The 23885-nt window shown below is 41.5% G+C and overlaps 1 protein-coding gene across 10 annotated transcripts; it reads right to left on the reverse strand.

Annotated features, from left to right (window-relative positions):
• Nucleotides 1–249: 249 nt before the first annotated feature.
• ena (ENAH actin regulator enabled) lies at nucleotides 250–23389 on the reverse strand. Of its 10 annotated transcripts, XM_070994969.1 has the most exons (11): nucleotides 23232–23389; nucleotides 22684–22816; nucleotides 12447–12563; nucleotides 4864–5185; nucleotides 4568–4800; nucleotides 3881–4127; nucleotides 3020–3748; nucleotides 2799–2960; nucleotides 2517–2738; nucleotides 2342–2462; nucleotides 250–2177 (listed from the first exon to the last, which is right to left on the reverse strand). In XM_070994969.1, exons 3-11 carry the CDS (start codon nucleotides 12449–12451, stop codon nucleotides 2149–2151), a joined length of 2070 nt encoding a protein of 689 aa, XP_070851070.1. In that variant the 5' UTR covers nucleotides 12452–12563; nucleotides 22684–22816; nucleotides 23232–23389; the 3' UTR covers nucleotides 250–2148. The 10 variants fall into 10 exon arrangements, with proteins under 10 accessions (XP_070851070.1, XP_036669837.2, XP_065719278.1 ...); XM_036813942.3 differs by lacking the exon at nucleotides 12447–12563; XM_065863206.2 differs by lacking the exons at nucleotides 12447–12563; nucleotides 22684–22816; nucleotides 23232–23389 and adding an exon at nucleotides 11434–11498.
• Between the last annotated feature and the right edge of the window lie 496 nt (nucleotides 23390–23885).

Consider the following 23885-nt stretch of genomic DNA (forward strand, 5'->3'; position numbering starts at 1 on the left):
TAAATTTATTTTGCGACATTAAAAATACTAAATAAGTCGATTCTGTGACACGGAAGAATATTTTATAATATTTAATATATAATTATAAATAAATGGTTCACACACACGATTTTAGATTGCTTCGTCCTGATTAATGAAAAAAGTTCAAGGTAAACTTGACTTTGAATCACCAGTTTTAAATTGAGGTCGATTTCAAATAATTTTATAGGACAAATCCAAGAAAAATGGTTGCATAAATAAAACACACACTTGGTTTTTACATACAAACGTTGCTTGTTTATTTCACTTTACGTTCTTTGTTGAATATGCATATAATGTTTTTGCGCTTCTATTCCGTCCCGATCGCCGCCGCTTTATAACTTACGCCCTTACCGATCTAAGTGAATCCGTTGCTGATTTTTAATATATATTTTGATCTCGAGTCAATGCTGGCTGTTTCTTCGTTTCGACTTCTCTTGTATGTATATTGAATATTCTGGTTGTATATAAGTGTATAATATATTTAATTTAATACATAAAAAGTTGCGCCCACTGCAACGCGCATCGATTTTCACTTGTCTCGTTTAAAATAGTTTACGTGTGTTTAATATTAAATTGTTTCCATTGTTTTCGCAATGCAAAGATCATATATAAAAATACAAAAATCATAACATTTACATACACACCGGACCGTGTGTGTGGCCGCCATATAACTAGGTATTCCATATACTCTATATAATCATATATCGACGCAACCTTGCACAGTCAATATAAATTATTGTTAAATTACAAAAAATTAAAATGTATATATGCATTCGAATTATACACAACTACCACTCCTCTGTTCGTCAGTATAAATAAATTTTTGTCCACTTAATAAACAATTTCACTTCGTTATGCCTTAAGAACTAAACTCTCCTTCTCGTCCTTCTGATCCTGCCTCCTGTCCATCCTCATCCTCGCTGTCTGATCCACCTTTTTCCGATTTGCTTGGCCTGCTATCATTCAATAATTTCGCTATTTAGTCTTAGTCGTATATGGAAGTTGAATTGGTACGCATATGTTCAGGATCGGCTGTTCCGCCGAGTCTGGGGAGGAGTGTACAATATTTAGTGGCTTTCCTTTATATATTTATAAGTATTATTTAAGTGTATAATACGCAGCAGTCAATTGTTAATTTAGCTTTCTAATTTCGCTGTATAGATCGCTGGATCGCAGTGATTATTCATGTGATACTAATGCTAAATCGCTCGAGCTAAATCTGAGTCCTGAACACCACGCTCAATTCCGCTTTGAACTGTTTTTGTTTTATGTTTCTGATTTACTGAAGACTTGCTGGTTCTTAAATTGAGTCGTATGAGATCGTGTGCTTAGGAAAATGTTGTGGTTTTGTTGGAGGAAATGCGTGGAGTTTTTCCTTTTCTTGTGGAGCCTTGATGGATGACGTTTGTGGAATTGTTTTTGTTTCTTTTTGAGTCGTAATACTAGTTCCCTTTAGGTTAGGTTAATGAGTAGTCCATATATATTAAACCATATATATGTAAGTTTTTGCGGTTGTGTATAGAGAGATACGTTCTATGTTTAATTACAAACGTTGTTCATTTTGATTTTGGTACGAAACAATGGAAAAGTCCCGGGTAGCATAACAAACTAAAAAGATAGAGGTGGGTTGTGGGAATACAAACGAAAGAGAGGGGGTTACGATATACCGAAGATTGCAAGCAATTCTCTTGTTCTCACACTAAAATTGGCTTATAGACTTATGCAAAATAATGTACAACAGAGTTAGTTACATAACTTAGAAATCGGTAAGCAGTTCTTCCCTTTAAAATATAATTACTTTGACTAAATTTCTCCTCCCTTTCTGCAGTTTTGTGTGTGTGTGTTTGTGTTAGCCTAGATGTTTGCGTTAACCTAGAGCAAGTGCATCATAAATATGCGTATCTATGCACAAGCCGCCGCCTCGTTGATCGACCGTCAACATTCTGGCAATGTTGCGAGCTTCGATCATCGAATACTTCGCGAATGTCTTAAACTACACGCCCGACTTCTGGTCCTCTCCTAGCTCCTGATTCTGATCCTGATCTTCGTCCACTTACGGACGACAGCAGTGGTGGGAGTAGGGTAGAGCATGATGCCCGGTCGCGTTTATTGTGACAGTGCTTTGATCTATCTTCGATTGAATTCCGATTTGATAGCTGAAATGGAGACAAGATGATGATTAGTATGAAATATATTACATTCTATAAGATAAGACAAACTAATCATTGAAACCAGTAAGGTATCAAAGACTGTTTAATTGTTAAATGTAACTATTTAGTTTTTAAACGAAGTTAAAGAGTACTTTAAAGTCGCTACCTACCATCTATGATCTCGTTTTTGACCTTCTGGATTTCCAGTCGCATTTCGCGCACTATCTCAGCCTTCAAGGTGTCCAAGTCGCCATTGGACAGCGCCAGCGACAGGCCATCGCCATTGACCTGCTTTAGGGATAGAGATTACAGACCTCCGAAGTGATTCAGATCGGTATAACCCACCTTGAGAATGGTCTCCTCGCTGGCACTACCGAAACGTTTGCGCATGGGCCGTGGGGACTCTCCGCCACTATTCGTTGTGTTGCTTCCAGCTCCGCCCGAGTTCCCGTTCGCTCCTTCATGGCCATTTCCAGCTGCTCCGCTGCCAGCGCCGCCGCTCAACTTGTGGGGAAGTGTGTTGGACTTCTCCCAGGGTCGCTTCTTCATCTCGGGCTCAGGATCGGGCTAGGGAAGTAAAGTCTGTTAAAGCACAGATCTCAGGATAATCAAGTAAGATGCACTTACATCCTTCTTCTCCGCTTGGGCGCGTCGTCGTGCCAGCGTCTTAGCCATCTCGTCCATCATTGAGGCCATGCCGTTGGCTGAGCTGCGTCCGATGGTTCCATAGTTGCCGCTGCCTCCGCTGGAGGTGCTGCTGCCGCTATTCTCCGGAGCAGAGGTGGTGGTCTATAAAAGAAGGGTACAGATTAGATAAAGCGATTAAGATAAACCATTAAATAATTTACCTTATTCTTTTTGAGCTTGAACTGTTGGAGCTGTGAAGCTAGTGAGCCCATGAGATCGGCCTGGGGATCATCCTTCTTGGGCGCTCCTCCCAATCCCGGCGGCGGAGGTGGAGGTGGTGGTGCTCCTGGTCCACCCGGAGGCGGTGGTGGTCCGCCTCCCATAGCTGGAGGCGCCGGAGGAGCCGGCGGTGCTCCGCCACCCATGGCTGGCGGCGGCGGTGCGCCATTAAACATTTGTGGAGGAGCCGGAGGCGGAGGACCTCCTCCAGCAGCTCCACCAAAACTAGGTGGTGGCGGGGGCGGAGCAGGGGCCGGTGGGCCACCCTGTCCACCCTGGCTGCTCATTCGGTTGAGAGGCACCTGGCCGGGCTGCTGTTGTTGCGACGGATTCATTGGCGGCGGCATGGGCACCTGTCCGTAGGGATTCTCCGGCTGCTGCTGGGGTGGAGGGATCGGAGGACCTCCATAGCCCGGTCCCGGCATCGCCGGCGCTTGAGGTGCCTGCGGATGCGCCTGCGGGAGCATCTGCTGCTGGCTGGCGTACACGACACTGTTGGCGCTCGCGGAGCTCGGAAGGTGGCCATGGCCCACCATGTACATCCCACCGTTCTGGAGCGGCGGCTGTGGCGCTTGCTGCTGCTGCGGCGGCTGAGGCTGCTGTGTCGGGTATTGGTGCACAGTGAGATTGGGATTAGAATTGGAGAGCACGTAGTGGGGTTGCTGATACTGCTGGTGGGGTGAAGTGTTTCAGGGTTTTCAGGAGATTGAGATTCAGGATCAAGCCAATTTGCCAATGAAATGAAACAGAAATACCGCATGAGGAATCTGGGATGGGGCGAGGTCATAGCACTTGGAACTCACCTGAGAGGGCGCATAGCCCGCCTGGACCTGGACCATCTGCTGATATTGCTGCTGCTGCTGCTGCTGAAACTGTTGTTGTTGCGGCTGCTGCGGAGCCGGCGGAATCTGTGGGTTCACCTGCGGTGGCAGGCCGTTGGAAGCTGGTCCGTTGCCGGTGGGTCCGTAGTGGGATCCCGGCTGACCCATCTGCTGCGCCTGCTGCTGCTGTTGCTGGGGCTGTGGTGCCGGTGGGGCGCTGAGGGAATTCCTTTTTGGGTGAGCAAAGGTTCGGCGTGGGATGGGGATGAATCAATGAGTGATATGAGCGATGAGACACGGACACGGAGGTAAGTGTTGGATGGTGTTGCTCATGCGTAAGTTGTTTAACATTTACATTTTTACATTTACTAGTATTTCATATTATAAGATTACATGGTCCCAATTGAAATTAATAGCTAACATTATATGGTATTCTTTCCATTTAAAAAAAAAACAAACTAAAACCTCTCCTAATAAGGACGTTAAGATCTTTTATAGATTTTCATTAACATCCAATAATTGCCTTATTACAAAATGTATTAATTTATCATTCGTTCTGTTCAAATGAAATTTTCCCAAGATGGTTAATAACTTTGAAATCCCAGCTAATCGTTTTCCCTTTGTAATGAGCATGCCGTATCCAACACAATTAATGGAAATGCAGCCTACCTGCTGGTGCGGTGGTGACCCTGGGGCGTCGGCGGGCTCTGGGGGATACTGTTCTGGTTGGTCTGCGAGGTGGGCGTCTGGGCCGAGGGCGTGACGTGGCCACCTATGCTGTTGTTCTGGCGCAGAATGGCCGCATCCTCGCTGGTCATCGTGCGATAGCCCATGTCCTCCTCGTAGCCATTGCCATTTGTGGGCGGTCCCCCTGGATTGTTCGCCACGCGACCGCTGAGCACCTTTGAAAGTACATTCGAACATTAGTAAACCGATCCTGGGTATTTTATATAGGGTTTACTCACTTCCAGGGCATGCATCATGGCCCTAGCAAAGTTCTCCGCATCATTTTGGCTCGAGAAGTTCAACCCGTAGACGAATTTCGAGTCGCGCCACTGATGAAAAGTAGCCGTGGCCTGGTTGTACTTCAGTCCCTTCAGAATGGAACAGTTGATCACCACCTCGTGATCCTGCAGTTTTCGCCCCACCACCCTGAAGGTGTTGTTCTGCTGGTGATGGTAGATCTGCACCTTGCTCAATCCCGACGAACTGCCCGAGGGCACCCATTTCTTCTGGTTGTCATCGTACACCATCACAGAGGCCCGGGCCCCGATAATACTCTGCTCACTGCAAGAAAAAAGAATAGGGATGGTGATTAGTTGGGCAAGTTAAATTTCATGAATTAATAAAATAATGATGGAGAATTAACATTGGTGAAGATCGGACGATAGAAAACACCGGGCCACAAGAAAAAGAAAATGTGGAAGTATAATTGCTAATTTCTTTTCGGTATAAATAAGGTTTTTAGAAATTCAAATATATTTACAGAGTATTCCTCAATTACAACTAGTCAACTAATCAGATCTACTCTTTGAAACATCCGATGAATAAATATGAAGTAAACATTCTGCGATCCTAATTTATCATTTAAGTATCTTTAAAAAACGCGAAAGCTCGTGGGAAACAGAACGGAAGTCGGGTTAATAAAGTCTGCAAATTAGAATAAATGATTTGCACTTTAACGAGTTTAATAAAAGATATACCAATTTGTTTATATTCTCTTCGTGAGATTAGTAATAAAAGTGCTTTCTAATTCTTATTCAGATTGTGGACTTATATATAAAACAGTAATATGGTCCATAAGAAGTAATAAATTTGTTTAATGAAATCGATTTTCCGACTTTAAAATAACTTCTTAGACTCGATTAAGGCTTCCCAGAAAAAATGTCGCAATGAGAAATTGTTTTCAGATCATTAGATCTGCTCTATAGTGTTCCCCTGTAAGTCCCAACCGAGTGCACTTTGCTTCGCTGTGATCTTCCAGACTTTTCACACGACTCGAGTGAGCAGTAAGGGCTTTGATCTATGCCATGTATCCCCTCAAATCCCCCCGAGATTCAGGACAGGAAGTGCAATGCATTTCTTTATGTGCTCACACACCTGTCACGCAGTAAGTTGATCGTCTCGAGTCGCACGGACCGATTAAATGATTCTAATGAAAGTTCTAATACGAACGTATGCATGCTCTCAACCTTTAACATTTTTTCCCGGACAGGCAGTTGACAATTAAAGTCAGCCACAGAGTAAACATGGCCAGCAGCAAATGAACGCCTTCATTGGAAAAATGCAAAGGCGATGACGAGTTGCCTTGCCTTTTCTCAGCTTGGCTGTGTTTCTATCCTATAGCTCCGTTTTTTCTGTATGTTTTCTGTACGTTTTTCCTAGCCTGCACCGCTCCAAGTTGCTCCGAGTTGTGTGTTACTGGGGGACAGAGAGATAATGACAGAGAGCAGCCGCCAAACGAGTCGAGTCTGCAGAATTCTCGCTTCAGACTTGGCCCGGCCAAAAGCCGCGAGTAGTTTTGCACTTAAATGGAGTGCGCAGATCGGCGGGACGGCCATGTGGACGGACGAATCTCGATCCGAATCCGAGCTCTGGCCACAGCTGTGCGCTGTTTCAGGGCCTTATATAACCACCGACAGATCGGAGCTAAGTCTTATGGGCCTGCCTGCTTCTGCGGCTTTGATTTGCATCCAAATTCGTGGCAACGAAAGTGAAGTTTTTGCACACAGCGAAAAACAGCACAACAATAGCGGTCAATCAATGTTTAAATTTCGGTTTTTACAATCGAACCGATTTCAATCTCACAAATTGAAATTGGATACTACATATCAAAACATAATTAATTAAAGGAAGTTGGTCTAAAAAAACAAAAGAAAAGGGTAAAATCATATTTTCTACTCACAAATAATCTCCTTAAAAATTTTTCCGCTTGGTTTAAGCTTAGGATGCTTCAATTAACTTACTTAATTGTAAAAGTAGTTTAATAGACCTGAACAGCAAAGTAGTGGGTATTTCTTTGTGACTCACTACATTCCCATTAACAAAATTAAATTGCACGTAAAGCGTGCCTAAAAACGTGCTAGATATAAGTTTTTAACCGGAATCTCAATTTTGATCTTTTATATGATTTAAATGTATTAGATCCAGACTTGATCTTGAAATTTGCAACACATTATATGACACTTTTTTGATAGCCAAAAGCTAGGGTTTAATAAAATAGGGTTCATTGTGAATAGCTGATATGGAAACGTGAAAATAAGCTATATATTCAAGTTTATGTATGATGATTAATCTTAGACAGACGATAAAAAAAACGTGAATAATTCATTATTGAAGTTTTGGCAACCTACTTCGAACAGTTATTTTTAAATATTATTTAAATGAAAACCCATTAAAAAGTTAATTGAAATGGGTGTTTTTCGCTGTGCAGCTGCCTGGAAAAACCAAATGAAAATCGAAAAGTGCCCAACAAATGGGCAGCAAAGTGGGATGCTGAAGGTATGCCTATAATTGAGCTACTGAAAAACGCTTCGGGAGCGTTTTCAATATGTAGCAGGTGAAATTTTTTGCGCCTGGGGGATTTATTCGTGCGTTAAGCTCAAGTTTTGAAACTGCAGCTGAGGCAGATGCAGATTCGCGTGCACACGAAAGCGTTTTCCAGCTTAATTGGCGTTAAATTATAATTATGATTAAACGGAGAGTGTGGGGAGCAGTGCTGGTTTGTGGAGTTAAGAGTTCTTTGATTTCTGACCGATCTCGCTAAGCGGCTAAGAAGAAAACGAAACAAGCTGAAATAAACGCATTTACATCCAGGGCCAAATACTACGTGCTGGGAGTAGAGAAATAAATAAGAGAAAAATGCGAAAATAGGGGGTTATTACAAAACCCAAGGACAGACGTTTAGGGAAGTGGGTTACACATACGCAAAAATCGTTGTAATGCCCCCAATGAATTTATCTTTGACCGAATTATGCCGACGTTGTAATGTGTGATGTTGTTTCTGTTGCTGCAATTGTTGCTGGAGCAGATAATGATGTATGTTGCTATAGAGATGTTGCTTGTGTTGCTGCTGTGCCTGCTGATGTTGCTGTTGTGTCGGTGGTGTTGCCGCTGTTGCCATTGTGGTTCTAATTGAAAACGACATGGAGCAGCCCAGCTTGGAGGGTTGAGTTTTCGAGGGTTGGTTCGGAATCACCGAGGGATTCGAGGGCGAAACGCACTTGCGCAAAGTGGAAAAGATCAGAGAAGAAGAGGAGGATGGGGATGAAGTTAGGGTAGATGAACTGGCTATCGATGAGGATGCACTTGATGAATCTCTTGGAGTTGCTGTCGGTACATACAACATCTGATCCTGCTGCTGCTGCTGAGATCTCTGGGGCGCCTCATAGATGGGTCCTGGCTTCGGACTAGCCTTGGGTAACTGCAACACCAACTGCTCGTGCTCATGGTAGCGCTGCCTCAACTCCTGCTGCTGATAATGATGGTACATGGGATGGCGATAGTCCAGTAAGTCCAGCTCCTGCAGCTCCTCTATGCTGTAGTACTCCGACTTCGAGCCCAAGCCACCGACTGGAGGCGACACCTTGTGGTGCATACTCTGGCTGCGGCGGATCAGCTCCCCGGAATGGACGGGGGCCACCTGAAATTCACACATGCCATTTCCCGGCTGCTGGTGATAGGCCAAAATCGGCGAGGAATTGGCGGCACCCGAGGGCTTCTTGCTGGTGAACGAGGTCTTGGCATAGAGCTTCTTCATGGCCATTAACCGTTGGCCAATATTTGCAGAGGCGTCACAGACACTAAACAGATCCAACGATCGATCCCACACGTAAACACACGGTGAAACCGGACGTTCGGATATATCGAATTTATGTTTGTCTAGGCTCTTGGCTCTCTGCCCACTGGTCACTGATCACCGATCACCGATCACCGATCACCGCTTTCTGCACACGTCCGAACGCACTCAAGACCCGCTGGAGACTAAAGCCAAGATCCAGACCGAGATCGAGACTGGGTCTCAGACCGAAACGATCTCTTAGTCGAGGCCAAGACAAACAAAGCCGAGAAAAAAGGCGAATGAGCGGCCAAGACGTGAGCGAGAAAATGAGAATCGACTCACAATCTGTATTTTTCTCTCGTTTTAGCGGCTGCTGCGCTTTGAATTCGTCTAAAAGGCAAATAATTACACTTCAAAGTCAATAAAATAATGAGAAATGATGAGATGTGCTATGGCTGTTGAGCTGGATTGACCCCGAGATGGGAACCGAGCATAATGGCCAGGTAGATGGAGCTCAACCTGACTCACAGTGGCTACATAAGATTCCCAAATGGCATGACAATTAAAAGACGGAGGGAAGTAGTCTGCTTAGAAACCATTAAAAAACATTCTCGCACTACACCATGTTGTATGAGGCATGAGATTATAGAGGTTTGGTTTATGTACTCAAATCATAATTTGTTTTAAGATATCTTTAGAGAGAGATATGTACCTGATAGCGTGACAATTTTTGAAGGTTTTACTGACCCCACCATCAATAATCCTTTGCCTATAAAGCGGAACTCAAATATATACCATTAAGTACATGTTTCTTTTAAGAACTTACACGCAGTTTTAAAGGGTATACGAAAAACGCTCCAAACTTACAAAGTTCAGCTTGGGGCAGTTCTGCTGGCAATCTTTAGCCGTCTCGTGACCGTCGTTTAACCAGTTCTTCAGTCCGTCCATTTGTCAGTCAGTCATTCGGTCAGTTTGTGATTCAGTGAGTTGGTTCCGTCCGTCAGTGCGATAATTACTTAAGAAACGAGCTCAATAATTTATATTTCCCCCTCGAGTGACTATTACAAGTATTTTTCCCTCACTGCCTTTTTCCTCCATTTCAACTGTTCTTTGGCGGCGAAAAGCGGGGTTTTGGGTGGGAAAAGGGGAAAACCTAGTGCACAGCTTGTAGCATGTTATGAAAAATTCATATATGAAATTGTAAATCTCAACTGGGAGCTCTCAACTCTCAGATATCTCAGTTTCTGTTTCTGAATCGGTTTATGTTTCGGTTTTTTGCCCCTCCACAACTCCTAAACGTAATTTCCAATTAACATTATTGTGGCCCATTGTAAGTGGTTGTGTAGTGGCTGTTGGTGGTTCACCGATCTCTGATTTGAGCCGGCCGATTATCGTCTAGCTTTAATGGCTCTGTCAGAATGGTTCAGTTCGGTTCGGTTTTTTTGGACCAGAGCGTGTGCCGCGGCTTAAATGATTTGGCAACTAAATATTTCTGTCTGTTCTACGGGGCAATACGAGTGCGAGTACTATAATCCATATGGCTGTCCATAAAGACCCGCAGGCAGACAGCGGACAGAAAAAAATAAAAACAAACAGGGCCCACACATGTGAGCAGCGGAGTCACAAAGTAGGTTGCCAGGCAGTCAGGAGACCCGAAGAGTTTGCCCAGGGCAAACATCGAGAAGTGCTTGGGGGAACGTGGGGGTCTCAATCAATATCGAATATCACTGCGCGATAAACTCGTCACGGGAGGAGCGCTTCCTGCCGGTGATGCACTGGGAAAACAAGAAATTTTTAAAATCAATGTTTAATTTTTGTCGGGTTTTGACTGACTTTTATAATGTTTAAGTATGTATGTTCCAACTAAAACTTAGGGATCAATTTTTTCTTAAAGGTAATAGTCCTTTAATATGTTATTCAAATACGACCACATCATATTTTACTAAACAAAAAAAAAAACAAAAAAAAACAATAAGCTTTTAATGATTATATAAAAATGTTGTGCATAGCAATGCATGATTATTAGGTTCGAATAAAAACACTGTATCAATTTATTGCTCTCTTAGGAAAAATAAAGACCTTATCAAAAAAAGGAATGTTTGATTCGCGGAAAAAACTTAAAAGAAAATTGAGTCATATTATATATATATATTATATACACATCATAAAGTATAAAAGTAATATTTTTGATGCTTCATGTTTACAATAACTGGTTTACTTTTTCTATTTTGCAAATATTGTTCATATTTCATAAAATATGTTGTTTAAATTGCTACATAGATTTTCTCAGTATTGCAGTCACTCATAAGTCCCGACAAAAGCCTGGATTTGGGTCACACTCCAGCACCTCCTCCCCAACCTCCTTATCCCCCGGGACAGGTGACGATAGGTTGGGATCCATTCAGCTTATTGAGACCGCTTCAATCAAGCTAGCAGTCGAAAGGATTAAAGTTGGATTCCGACGAGGAACTCATATTTACTTGTGCATATCCACATTGATGGTGACTTAAACTCAAACACAAATATTGCGCGGTAAAACCGAAACTCGTTTCGTTTGTGGCCGGCAAACAGAAGGAAACTTTTTATGTTTGTCTTCAAACTTGGGGGATTTTTAGATTTTTTGAAAACGGTTCTTTCACCGAAACTCAATTTGATTAATGCATGCGATAAGCCAACAATTGCGGCACTGCAATTACGAGGCACTTCACTCTTAAATGCACTTATTAAACAGGCGCCAGATGCATCTGCTCCTCACCTATTCGGTAGACTTCCCTCGAGCGGCTCCGTGGGACAAATGTTACCCATTGAGCGGCGGAATTTCAACTGGGATACCCAACGAACTGGACAAATTCAGGGGAAAAGCTGCGCACAAGTTAAGTTTAAAGCACTCGCTGGCTAAGCTGACCGGATTTCCTCGGAGACAACATTTTAATGATGACACACCCAAAAAAAAATTAAATAAAACGCAAACTTGCAGCGTTTTTGCTTATTCACAATTCATTTATCGTAAGGGGTGGTGTTTTACCAGCTTTCCAGTAAGCAAACTCCCCAAATGGGAAGCCGCACCTCACTTTTAGACCAAACAAATTATGGGGATTAATAAACGAGGAGCAGGCTGCTCCACTTCCCCGAAATTAACACCCCTACTCCAGGGAACTGGGTTTGGGTTTGCCATAAATTCTGGCAAATGAGGTTCCAAAAAGGTCGACCCATAAATTTCCCAGACATCAATTTGGGGGTGTCAAGTAAACTAGCTTATGGAGGTTGTTGAGGTTTGAGTAAACGGGAATTAGGCCTCAATTGAATGATAGTATAAATATACCTTCTATTAAAGGTATCTGTTAAAGTTGTAACTAATATGAACCATATATGTATGTAATATATGAACCATAATTTTGTTAAGTCAATCTAAATTCTACTTATAACAAGCAGAAATTTAAAACATTTGACGTTGAAAAAGACTCAACTTAAGGCAAAATCGACTCTTAGACTACAACTGTAACCTCCTGAGTAACTCATAAATTCAAGCAAAAAGGTTGACCCACAAATGTCATAGACAAGCACTTTTAAGGTGACAATCAGACTTTTAGAAAATGTGAAGCTCGGCGAATATGTGAATTGAACTCAATTTGAATGAAAGTCAGAAATTGCCGTTTGCCTAATTGAAATGTCCTTCACAAGCGATTGACAACAGAACTTGTATCTGGCAGATACGTAAGTGATTGTTGTATCTATTCATTGTCAAATGTTCTGGTCGTGTAAACTTACGTCATTGCAATTTGGTTTCTGTTGTTTTCCTAGCTGCTTCAGCTGTCGTTTCTCTTCGGTCTTCTGCTGTGGAGGGAAATTCGCTTCCAGTGTTTGGCTTTTCCAAGGGTATGAGATCTGCAAGACCGGAAAAGAAGAAGATACAGATATAGATACGATTACGGTTACAGCTCGTAAATCAAGTGCAGGCACACGTGTATCCCACAGATACGACTTTTTTTCGTGGGAAAATCAATGAGAACGTTTCCCCCCCTTTTTCCTGGCGAGCCAAGTTTGTTTGCCAATTTCCTTTAGCCAACGAGGGCAGTTGCCAAAGTAGTTGGATCCCTTTTTCCACTCAACTTGCTCCATTGAAAACTAATCGAACAGCCCTTGCTGTGGTCCTTTTTCTAACCGAATGGCTATGAATTGATATTGGCCAACTCGTTTTGGCCACGTCGAACACAATATTTTATGAGGCATTTGCGTAATGAGGCAATTGCTTTAAAAGCAGCCCAAAGAGGTGAAAAAGAGATAGAGACGAGAAGCGTGCAGGTCAATGAACTTGAAGCAAAAAGGTAATGAAGTTAGACTTTTCTTCCCAATAGCTCCCTTCGATAAACCGATATTTAGGAACCTTGAAAACCGCACCAGAACAGAACCCATCAATTAACCATGGGCAGCAGTGAAAGCTTTGCTGATGAATTAATAACCCGCGCAGAACAATCAACTCGGAATTAGAACCAACCTGAAACGAATTGCTGGACTTTTTCATTCTATTTTTTTTTAAGGCAATGACAAAAGACACAAGTCATAATGGAAGCCGCAATAAACAAAAGTAAAATGAAACGAGGCATTTGCATTTTAGAGGCTGGGTAAAAATCAGGTCAGCGCTCTAAAGAAGATCTGGGCCGCCCCTCGCAGCCACGCCCCGCGGCAACATCTTGGGCCAAGAATTTTGACCTAGTTTTCCCCATTTCCCATCCCCCACCGTCCGAACCGCCCTAAAAAGAAACCCCTGCTTACGTCATAGAGTGAGTTCCGCCTGGAAAAACCTTCATTCACAAGCACGCACTTGTAGTTTTTTTACCCGGAAATGTTGATGCAACATTGCAGCAGTAGAAAGAAGTGGGAGTTGGGTGACTTGTTAATTGGAAAATGTTTGTAGAGGATGAGTTACCCCCTTGTTAATGGGCCAACATTTTACCAGTTAATTTTCGCATACTCCACAATAAAAGAAAACCATTGAAGGGCAACTTTAAGGTGTGGGCGAAAAGTGGGAGGTGCACATATGCCGCTTCCCCCGATCCAGTAAAATACACACCCCCGAAAATGACGCCCTTGGGCAATTATACAAAATAAAAACCTGAACAAAATAAAACAAACAGAGAGAATGAGAGAGCAAAAATGAAAACAAGTGAAATATTTGGCACTCAGCAAAAAGGGAGGTTAGGCAAAACAATAAAAAAGAAGAAGCCAAAAGAGAGAGTGTGGGTAAGGGTGGTTTGGGACAGCAACCCCTGTCCAGTTTACAGTTTAGAATGGCTCTCTGCTTCGAAGGGAGGAATTTCTCTGAGGGATCAAAGTTCCTTATAGAGTGGTTCCATGTTACCGGTTCGAATTTCGATGTTTAACCCGGTTGAAGGGTGACTACATCGTATTTTGGTTGACAAACTCACTTGTGTTTACGTTTATAATGTTTACCAAAACAGATTCCAAGAACAATGTTAGTTCCCCTTACTAATATGATTCTTATTCACTTGTGAGTAACTCTTAATCAATACTCACTGTACTTTTGAACAGTTCCAGGAGCTCTGAGACACCTTTTTCAATTTTCTGGAATTTCCGCGACTCCCGATGATGTCAGTGGGTTAGGAGTTGACTCATTTCCTACTCGCGTGATATTAACAATTTGTCAGCCCGAACGAAACCACTATTGTGTCCTATTCGCAGGAGACACGGCAAAGTCAACTCTCCTTCAACTCCTTCCCTATAAACCCTATATTGTCCCCTAACTTCTCTTTGTTAGCCTGCACTTCACTCCAGCTCCTATACGGAAAGGAATATGTTTGAAATTTAAGGATTCCTCGAAAGAGTGGTTGGCAGTCTTCATTTTTAATAATTTATTAATCATCTTCATAGATTTTAAATGTCATCTGTTTTTATTTTAATATATTTCATGCTGGAATATGTATTAATTTTATTAATTTAAAACTACAATACTAAATTTAAATGCTTAGCAAAGCTCGGATTTTTTTCTCAGTGCCCTCCATTCATTTTTCACTTGCAGCTCATAAAAGTCGCAACGAATCCTCATTAAGTCTGGCTAACTCTTCCTGCCCCAAAACTCCCCCTTTCATTTGTCTTCTTGCCACTCGCTTTATGCGGTAATTTCTGTTGTCTCCTCTGCTGCTTTTTGCCTTCTGGCCCCAAGGGGAGTGTTCCAGGGTAGGAGCTTGATGGTAACTGGTTTTGGGGCCAGGCTTTGTTTTCTTTTTTTCCAGCCATTTGCGGGACTCCCGACGAGGGACTTTTGGCCTGGGGTTTTGGGACCTGTGCACACGTGTTGGCCAAATGGAATTACTCCGCAATTTGACTGCTTATTTGGGTCGCACTTCGGTACTTGTGATCTCTGCGCTGAAAGTTCTAATTGATCGATTTGCGAAAGGAGCTGGCGATAATCGATGGGATGAATTGGTTAGGAGAAGAATGAGACATATAGTGTTAAGATGGGAAACTCTGTTCCCGTTGACCTGAATTCCCAGGCATATCAAAAAACATGGCTAGCCAACCGGCAAGTCATCGTAATCATCATGATCTTCGTCTTGGCTTCTTTACTTCTGTTGTTCGCCTTCGGCAGTAGCTGCAAATTAAAAATGTATCTACAAGTTATTAATTTTGCCAAATCTGTTGCATGTTTTTCCTGGGGCAACCACTTTGTGGGTCACTGACTTTCGATTGTGGGCGTGTCTGTCTAGCGTCGCCCTAGCGCCAAATTAACCCTTGACAGCCGATTGTCTCCTAACTCAATTCGAAGATCGATCTTCGCTCTGATTCGTGGCGGAAAATTGAGGAGTGGAACTGGCATATTTGGAAAACATACTTTTTTAGACTTGCGTTTCGCTTCAAAGTTAATGGAGCGCGGTATATCTTTTTTGTTTTTCCTGTCAGCGATAATTATTGAATAATGATTCAATTGTCTGTTGTCGGTGGTGTTGTGGAATTTGTGTTCTCCAGCTGATAAAAAAAAAAACAACAAAAAAAAACAGAAGAATCAAGTCAAACATTTCCCACTACAAAGGGGAAGTCTATTAAATTATTACACTGTCACTGGCACAATGGAGTGTGGTGCCCACAATTTCTGTCACAATGCACCACCACCCCGACCTCCCATTTCCCCCCGCTTTTCCACAATCCGCTGGCGGTGCACAAAGTTCAAGTGAGGAGCATCATAAAAATATCATAATCATAATATAATCTAAAGGGAACGAGCGAGTAAGACCTCTTGGACAAACTGAATGTTAAATACCCTTCCAGTAAGGATAGAAAATCTCCATGTTCATAAAATCTACATAGGGATGTAAAGTTCTCAGACAAGAAGATATTCCTAAATCGATGCGATGGATTTATACAATACATTAAATATTTCTTTTTGTCGAATGAAATTTTTCTAGGTTCAAAGACTTTTTATTAAACTTGTTATCGTTTTATTATTATTTTATGCTTGTCAGATAATATTACGTATTCTTACGACTATACCCCTTTAAAGGGTATACAAATCCAGATAAATGGGAGGGCAAAAGGAGGCAAGTGAGAAAATAAAACAGAAAAAAGGGTGGGGAAAAGTCACTGCAATTGAGCGAGAAATAACAATAGAGGCAGAACGGGAAGGCATCCAACAAAAAGAGTTCAAGTTACAAATTGTCCAGGAAAACTGGAATGTGCAAAGGGGCTAGAAAGAGATGGGTATACCGAGACAGAACGAGACAGAAGAGTGCAACGCCACCTGTGGGCCGTTCTCCAAACCGCTCAAGATCCGGGGAAAAATAAAAGGCAGCACAAGAACCATCCTAAAAACTGCAGCCAGGGCAAAAAACCAAATTTGAAGTTTAGTGGAAGCTTTTAGTTGGAAACAAAAAACAAATCACAGGTCCTCGTCTGCAGCCCCACCCACTTTTCACTTCCCGCTGATGGTGTTATTGTTGTTGGCATTTCGTATTTTCCGTTTTCGTTGTTTTTGCCGATGTTGGAAACTTCAGACTTGAAGACCGAGAGACCGGAAGCACTTCAAGTGCTTGCAATTCCATTGAGCAAAGTGCGGGGCTATGAAAAGGGGATCAAGGGGAATGTTTGGCTGGGGATTGACTTTGCAATCAGCTTCGCCTGCAACTTCGACGCGATTTGAATTCGGTTTCCATGACCGCCCGGCGCTGAAGGCCCAAGCAATGGGAATATCAGTCTTACTATAATTATGTTCCCCTAGCAAAGTAATTTTAAATAGAGTTGGTCCATGCAGTCAAAATTTTGTGTGCCTAACTGAAACTGGCAAGGTTCAATTTAAGATAAAATTTTATTAAAAAAAATTGAGTTTTTCCAAACCTTGCGTCTCAGAAATGACAACATTTTTTAGAAATTATTCCCATGACTGTAATTTTTTGATAACTTCAATTTTTAGAATCATTTTAGGCATCATTTTATTTATTTGTATTATTTTATTAGAAGGCATTAGGTCTCAGCAAATAGAAATCCCATACTTGTCCAAAGAACTGTATTTGTTTTTTATTTATCAGTGAAGCACTTCCCGTTTTCGAGTCGAGTAGGAAGCCCTCGAATTTAAAGATAATGTTTTTATCTGCAATGTTTCTGAGGCCTTTCCTCATGTCAATGCTGGAGGATCTTGCTACATCAAATCCGCCACAACAGAATTCAATTAATTTTTTGGGGTTCTAAGAACTGTTGATATTCCCATTTTTTTTGTGATTTCTGCGCACTTTGCTTTGCTCCGCACATTTTCATGATCAATTTTCACATCGTAATTTACCTTGAAACGAAACGGGAAACAACAAATTTTCTGGCTTTGCTGCTTTTTATACTCTTTCCCAGAAGCGAGTCCAAAAATATACGTTTTGTTTATGGGTTAAATGGAATGGTTTCATCCAAATATGGCTAATAACGAGAAAGCTTCCACCACCCCCCAATCGCCTCATTTTAAACAATTGTAAATTAGCCGCAGACATCGTAATTTTGTTTTAATTAATCTGCAACTCATAGAAATTATATGGCTCCGCATATCTAAGGCACTGCATCTGCAAAAAGGGGGTTGGGGATGTACATACATTTGTATATATGGGTATGTACAACTAGCCAAGCGTTAGAGCGTGAAGTAGTAGTCGGGCCAGAAGACGAGCTGAAGATGAGGAACCCACGGAACTGTGGGCTAGGTCCGTGTATTTCTCGGCTTTTCATCTTTTTCTGCTTGCCGTTTTCTGTTTGTTGTGGCAAAATATCTAGGCCGTAAAAAATGGTTAAACGCCAGAGCAATTACCAGGCCAAACAACTTGAGAAGAACGTGGTTAAGTACGAAGTGCGATGCCCATGGCCAACTACAGTGGAGTCCCGGCTGGGAGGTCTGTGATAAAATATATATCTGCAGCCAGGAGAACTCTTTTCTGGCCACTCACATTTCATGGCTTACATTTTTCCGTCATTTTCGTACACTCTTCCGCGGCAGAAGAATCCAAAAGACAATGAAAGCTGCCACTTAAGCGAAATTTCATTTCTGACTTTTCCGCTTATCTGTGCAAGTTTGCGCCTCGGTTATATCTGCAATTTATGCCATATATAGCTCTCGGATTCATCATATACGTATGTACTCAATTGTATGTTATGCATTCGCAAACAAGGCACATTTGTATGAGAATGTTCAAGTTTAATCTGAGTTGGCTGACGCTTTTCCTCGTTCCGATTGCAACAAGCTTTAAAAAGAATAAAGCTTTAGATAAGATGATAGAATAACCAATACCTCATAAATTTATCAAGAGGAACCTAATTTTGACTTCAGATTTAAGTTGATTTCTTTAAAATGCCTTACAAGTTTCTTGAAAACCCAAATATTACCGATACTCTATAAAAAGTGTTATAATAATCTTTAGATGAAAGTTAATACATTAAATATATTAAATAAATCACATTAAATATTACTATGTACACAGTTGATAAAATGATGTTGAAGAGCTTACTAAACTCATAAGCATATACTTTAGTTAAGGCAAATATTTACGTAAGATTGTGAATTTAAGTTTAAACATCTAAATGATACCTAGACACGCTTTAAGTGCTTGCTTCTGTTCTTGTTCACAGGGTACCATCATCTCTAAAGTAGAGACCTCTGAATATCTGCATTACTTTCCAGTTTTCTGTGCTGTCAGCTGTCTCTTGTTGTCTGGCCTGCTAATTCCCTCCATTAACTATTACTTAATTGCCGCTTGACACGACGTTTAAGCTTCTTTCCCCGTTTCCCCACAATATCCCATCGCAGGCGATAAAATTCCATGCAAGATAAGATTATTTTATCTGTCTAACTCTGCTTTTGTGAGTCACATGCAAAATAATTTCGCCGATATCCAATCAAATCCGATCAAATCATTTCCTGAATTCGCGCAGAACAACGTGAAGAGGCGAAACAGACACACAAATCCAGAGAGATAAACAAAAACAAATGGTTGAATCAACAAGCGGCCAAGTGAAAGATATTAATTAGTCAGCATGGCAGAGGGGTAAGTGAAGGGGTTTCTTCTAATGAGAAAACCCAAACACGTTCCACACATCCGATTCCGATTGCCGGTCTCCGCTTCTGTGGATCATGAATTATGCAGCCGGCGTATAATAAGTATATTTAATGCATTGAGAAAAATATTTATATCATAGTTTCTATTGTAAAATTAACTGTATTACTGTATTACATTCATCAATACAATTCAAACTAATTTTAAGAACTATTTTTTGTACTAAAAATGTATCTCGAGTTATCTCAGAATTTTAATTACTAGTCTTTACAACTCTATTATCTTTAAGAACTTATAATAATCCAAAACTCATAGTAGTAGTCTTTATCGTAAGCCGATCCTCATGAAAACTCAACGTAAAACCTTTTTCCAAACAACGAAGTTATTAACCAACATCAATTCTTTTTTCTGTGTGCAATTGATTTATTGAAAAATGGCCATGCAATTGCGGTATTATTGTTCTGGCTCGATGGAGTTTTAGTTATAGAGTCATTAGACAAAAGAACTGTGTCACGAGCCATTTCCTTGGCCAAGTGGAAGGAAGCTAGCGGTAAGGCAGAGAAAAGCCAGGGGAGAGGGGCAAAAACATGTCTCAAGATTCCTAGCTCTTCATGTTGGTCCCGCATCTCCATAACTCAAATACAGATTCAGATTCCGATGCGAACTGAATTGAAATGGATTGGATGGGACCGCTCGAGTGGAGAGAGTGGGAGGAAATGGATGTGGAAGTGGAAGTGGACAAGCCTTGGCAACAACAATGCGGAAATGTTAATTGGATTTGTTGTGGCATCCATGTGGGTGGTTCGCTATAGACATCTCTCTCTGAGTTCAGGGGTCAATGCATCGACCATCAGCCATCAGCCTCTTCTCTTCGCTCTTTGTTTTTGCTTAAGGCCAAAGCTGCCTGATATGACACCGCGGTTAGTCACAAAAACAAAAGGTTGGAGCGACCAGTTGATGATTCAGATTTTAAGGTATTTCTCGCTTCTTTCGATGCATCCGCCCGAAATACCTGGAATTTTTTGTGTAAGGCCCTGCGTACCAAACTTTTAGTCATCGTAAAAATGCCAAAAAACACAACAGCAACAATATGTAAACAAGGGAAGAAGTGCTATCTCTATTTTACCTTAAGTACAGTGAAACTTCAATAACTTGGTCCTTAAAGGTGTCGCTTGGATTATTGTTATTTCCAATCAACCTTTAACTACATAAGTTTTACATTTTCTTTGATTTCTTTGTTACCATTATAAAGAATGATCAATAAGATACATAGTGTTTCGGATTATCTCTAAAAAGTGACCACCGTAGGGAGGTTCGACTGTAATTGTTTAAAAGCTGATAAAATGGAAATGGGGCAAGCAAAAAGAAACAACTTCGAATGGGGAGCACACTGTCTGTTTGTTATTAACCAAAGCGAATCGTAAAGCGAGGACGTGTGTTTTGGTTTTGTTTTCCGTTTTTTCGGGGTTTACTTAAGTTTTTTATCTTATCTAGTAGCAGCTGGAAAACTGGGCTAACGGTGTTCAAATAACTGTGTCGTCACACCCTCTTTCTCCCTCTCTATCGCTCCTCTTCGCTGCACCTTTCCCGTTCTAATGCAACAATTACGAAATCCGCGTTGCATGCGGCCATGTGTTTTGGAATCGGTTTGGCCCAAGGGAAAGACCAAAAGAAGGAGGGAATGGCAGAACGAAGAGTAGGCCAAAAAAGACGGGAATGAATAGTAGGTAGCGAACGAAATGCAAATTTCTGGGCGCATGGAAGTTCCGCTACTCGTATTATCATATGGCACCTCGAGTTACGGGCAGTATTGTATGGTGCTGTACAATAACGTAAACTTTCTACGGGAAAACTATGCCAGTTTAATTGGGATAGATAGAATATAATCGATTCTATAATTCGAAGATGTGTTACATAGAAAAATCAATTTGGAAAACCATTATTAAATTTAAATTATTAATTGTTATTTTAGAAATTTCTTCAGTTATGAAAAGTAATGAAATATTTATTTACCTTGATAGACTAAAAGGTATTTAAGAATGTATAAATTATATTTGATGATCCACATATTTTAAAACTTTAAAGTATCTTTAATCTTTTCTAGCATTTCGATGTGATTTAATACATTTCAAGCTCGTGATAGGAAAACTAAAAGATTTTATGGTATGATTTTGATTTTATTAAATTAGGGTTTTTGATCAAAAAAATTGTGGGTTACGTTATGGAAGAAACACCTTGAAAAGTTGGGGCTTACTTTGAATTGGTTGGCCTGAAAGGCTGATTTTCAGCCTATTTGCGAACGGGTTTTTGTTTTGGGCCCTATGAGTGGTGTGTTGTGTTGTGTTTGTTTGTGATTTGCGGGCCGGGTCTTTGGCCCGCTTCATTTGGCAAGCGAGCGCCAAGCCAAAAAATGAGTCATGGCAAAGTTGGCTGCCATTTCAGGGCTAAAGGAGTTTCGCAGTCTTGGTTGGTAGTTGTTGCTGCTTTTGGTTGCTGGTGCATTGACATTTAAATGTTTGGGCCAGCAGAGGGGGCGGGGGAAGAGGAAGCGGCGACTGGAGAGCTGTGGCATAAATTAAAGTTCAAACAAACACGAAGAAGAGGAGGAAAATCGAGGCTGCCCCACCCGCACAATCTGCGCATCTCTCTCTCTGTCTCTCTTTTTTGGAGGCTCTCTTCTCCTCTCTCTCCCCGCCCCCCTTCCATTTGGCAGGTTTTTGTTTGTTTTGCGGCGAAAGAAGCCAAGAAGAAGGAGCAGCAGCGCATTTGCAGCCAAAACAAGAAGAATAACAACAACAAATGCAGTCGAGAGAGGGGAGCTAAAGAAGTAATTAAAGCACAGCCAAAGAAGAACAGCTGCCCCTCTTCTTATTCTTCTTCTTCCAGCCCCCCACAAACATACAAAAAGTCATGAAATCAGAGTCTCTTCCAAAGGGGGTTGGTTCACCACCAAAAGTATTTCTTTGAAACTGCATGTTAAACAAATATAATTGAATTAACAGAGTTATTTGAAAATCTTATGGTTAAAACAAGAGCTACCCCCTTAAACTTTACTCCACAGCCGCCCATGCACAAAATGAAAACAGGTTTTAGGTGCAGGCAAAAAAGAAGAAGCAGCCGGAGTAGCGACAGCTGTTTTTAAAGGGCCCACTTAACTTACGCAAATCTAAGCGAATTTAAATGTTGGCGAAACTATCTAAAAACTGCCCTCGCACACACACACACACACATGGGCAAAAAGGAGAGGTGCGCAAAAAAGGGCGTGTTTGTATAGGAAGAAGAAGCAGTGGCAGCAGAAACAGGGAGCAGGAGGAAATTGGCAAACAAAAAAGGGGGTTTTCAAAGATTAAACAGCAGCCCAAGTAAAACAAATAGAGAAGCTATTATAACGGAGACATCCAATAAAATGCATTTCCTGGATTAAAAATAAATTCTTGCAGAAAACAGCAAAAAGAAACACAACAAAAACTTACCACAACATTTTGGTCGATTCCGTTTCCACAGCGAAAATACGTTGGTATTGGTGTGCGGCGTCTGCTCTGCTACTTCTTCTTCAGCTTCCAACAGAGAGAGAGCGAGAGAGGGCGAATTGCAATTTTCACCTCTCTGGGCGGTTTAGAAAATAATTGTGATTTAGATTTTTAATTAAAACGCTCGACTTCTTTTGGGTTTTTGATTGCAGCACGGACACACACACACGCACACCGAAACAAACACAGTTGAAGAGCGAGTGAGTGAGCGAGAGAGAGAGGGCGGGCGGGGGAGAGAGAAAGAAGCGAAAAACTCCTTTTCAAGGAGTAGACACCAATTTTTCTGGGCTCTCTCTCGACGCGAAATAGAGTTTTTACTTTGGCAACTGCTTAATATTTGTTAATAATATTACACCCACACGACATACACACACTTTTCACGAGCCGAGGATGTTCTTTTCCTTGAGCTCCTTTTTCCTCAGGAACTCGGCGCCCTCTTTTCCTGTTTTCGAGCTCCTCTATTTACGATTATTATTTGAACAATCACTCACAGCTAGTCGCTGGTGTTCGGCGGTGACATTTTCCGCGACAGCACCAAACAAATCGAATGAAAGGCGGCGTTTTTCCCCGGAAAAAACAGTCCGTGTCCGCTTTGCGTTCCGTTTCGTCCAACGATTGTCGATAGGTTGGATAAATAACGCCTGAGAAATCGAAGAAGAAGAAGAGGCTTGTCGATAGGCTAGATACATATCGCCTCTGTAAATCGATGAAGAAGAGGCTTATCGATGGGTTGGATAAGTAATGACCCTTGAAATCGATCAACTAAACAGATATAACTGTGCAGAAATTAAATTAAATTTAAGTGCATTAAACATTGGTTACCATTTTGGGTAAAGATAAAGCTTATAGTCGATGCATCGATATCTTTACTTAGGAATTATTCGTGGTTCTTCCTGGTTCCGAGCTCTGCTAATAAATAGCAGAGAAACTAACCCCATTACATTTTTATGTTAAAAATAGAATGTTTCTAACAGAAACTGTCCTTATTCAGAATTGAAACAAAGTATGGAAGAGGAAGAACACATGGAGCCTTGATTCATAAATTTTGAATTTTTTAGCTTTATAATAGTGTAGGAACAGAGAAGAACGGAAATAGATGATGAAAAGGGAGAGAAGGTCGCAAACATTTTTAAAAAATATGCGGG

The sequence above is a fragment of the Drosophila suzukii genome, chromosome 2R (genome assembly GCF_043229965.1).
Source record: "Drosophila suzukii chromosome 2R, CBGP_Dsuzu_IsoJpt1.0, whole genome shotgun sequence".
In the NCBI taxonomy this organism is placed as follows: Eukaryota; Metazoa; Arthropoda; class Insecta; order Diptera; family Drosophilidae; genus Drosophila; species Drosophila suzukii.

What these genes read in the sequence shown, in the direction of transcription:
- ena (XM_065863204.2), bottom strand. Translation starts at nt 8,663, where the DNA reads ATGGCCATGAAGAAGCTCTATGCCAAGACCTCGTTCACCAGCAAGAAG. An exon ending in GGCATTACAACGATTTTTGC is followed by an intron (nt 5,186 to 7,824) that starts GTATGTGTAACC and finishes TTTTTCTTGCAG; the next exon opens with TGAGCAGAGTATTATCGGGG. An exon ending in CAAAAACGAGATCATAGATG is followed by an intron (nt 2,178 to 2,341) that starts GTAGGTAGCGAC and finishes TCTCCATTTCAG; the next exon opens with CTATCAAATCGGAATTCAAT.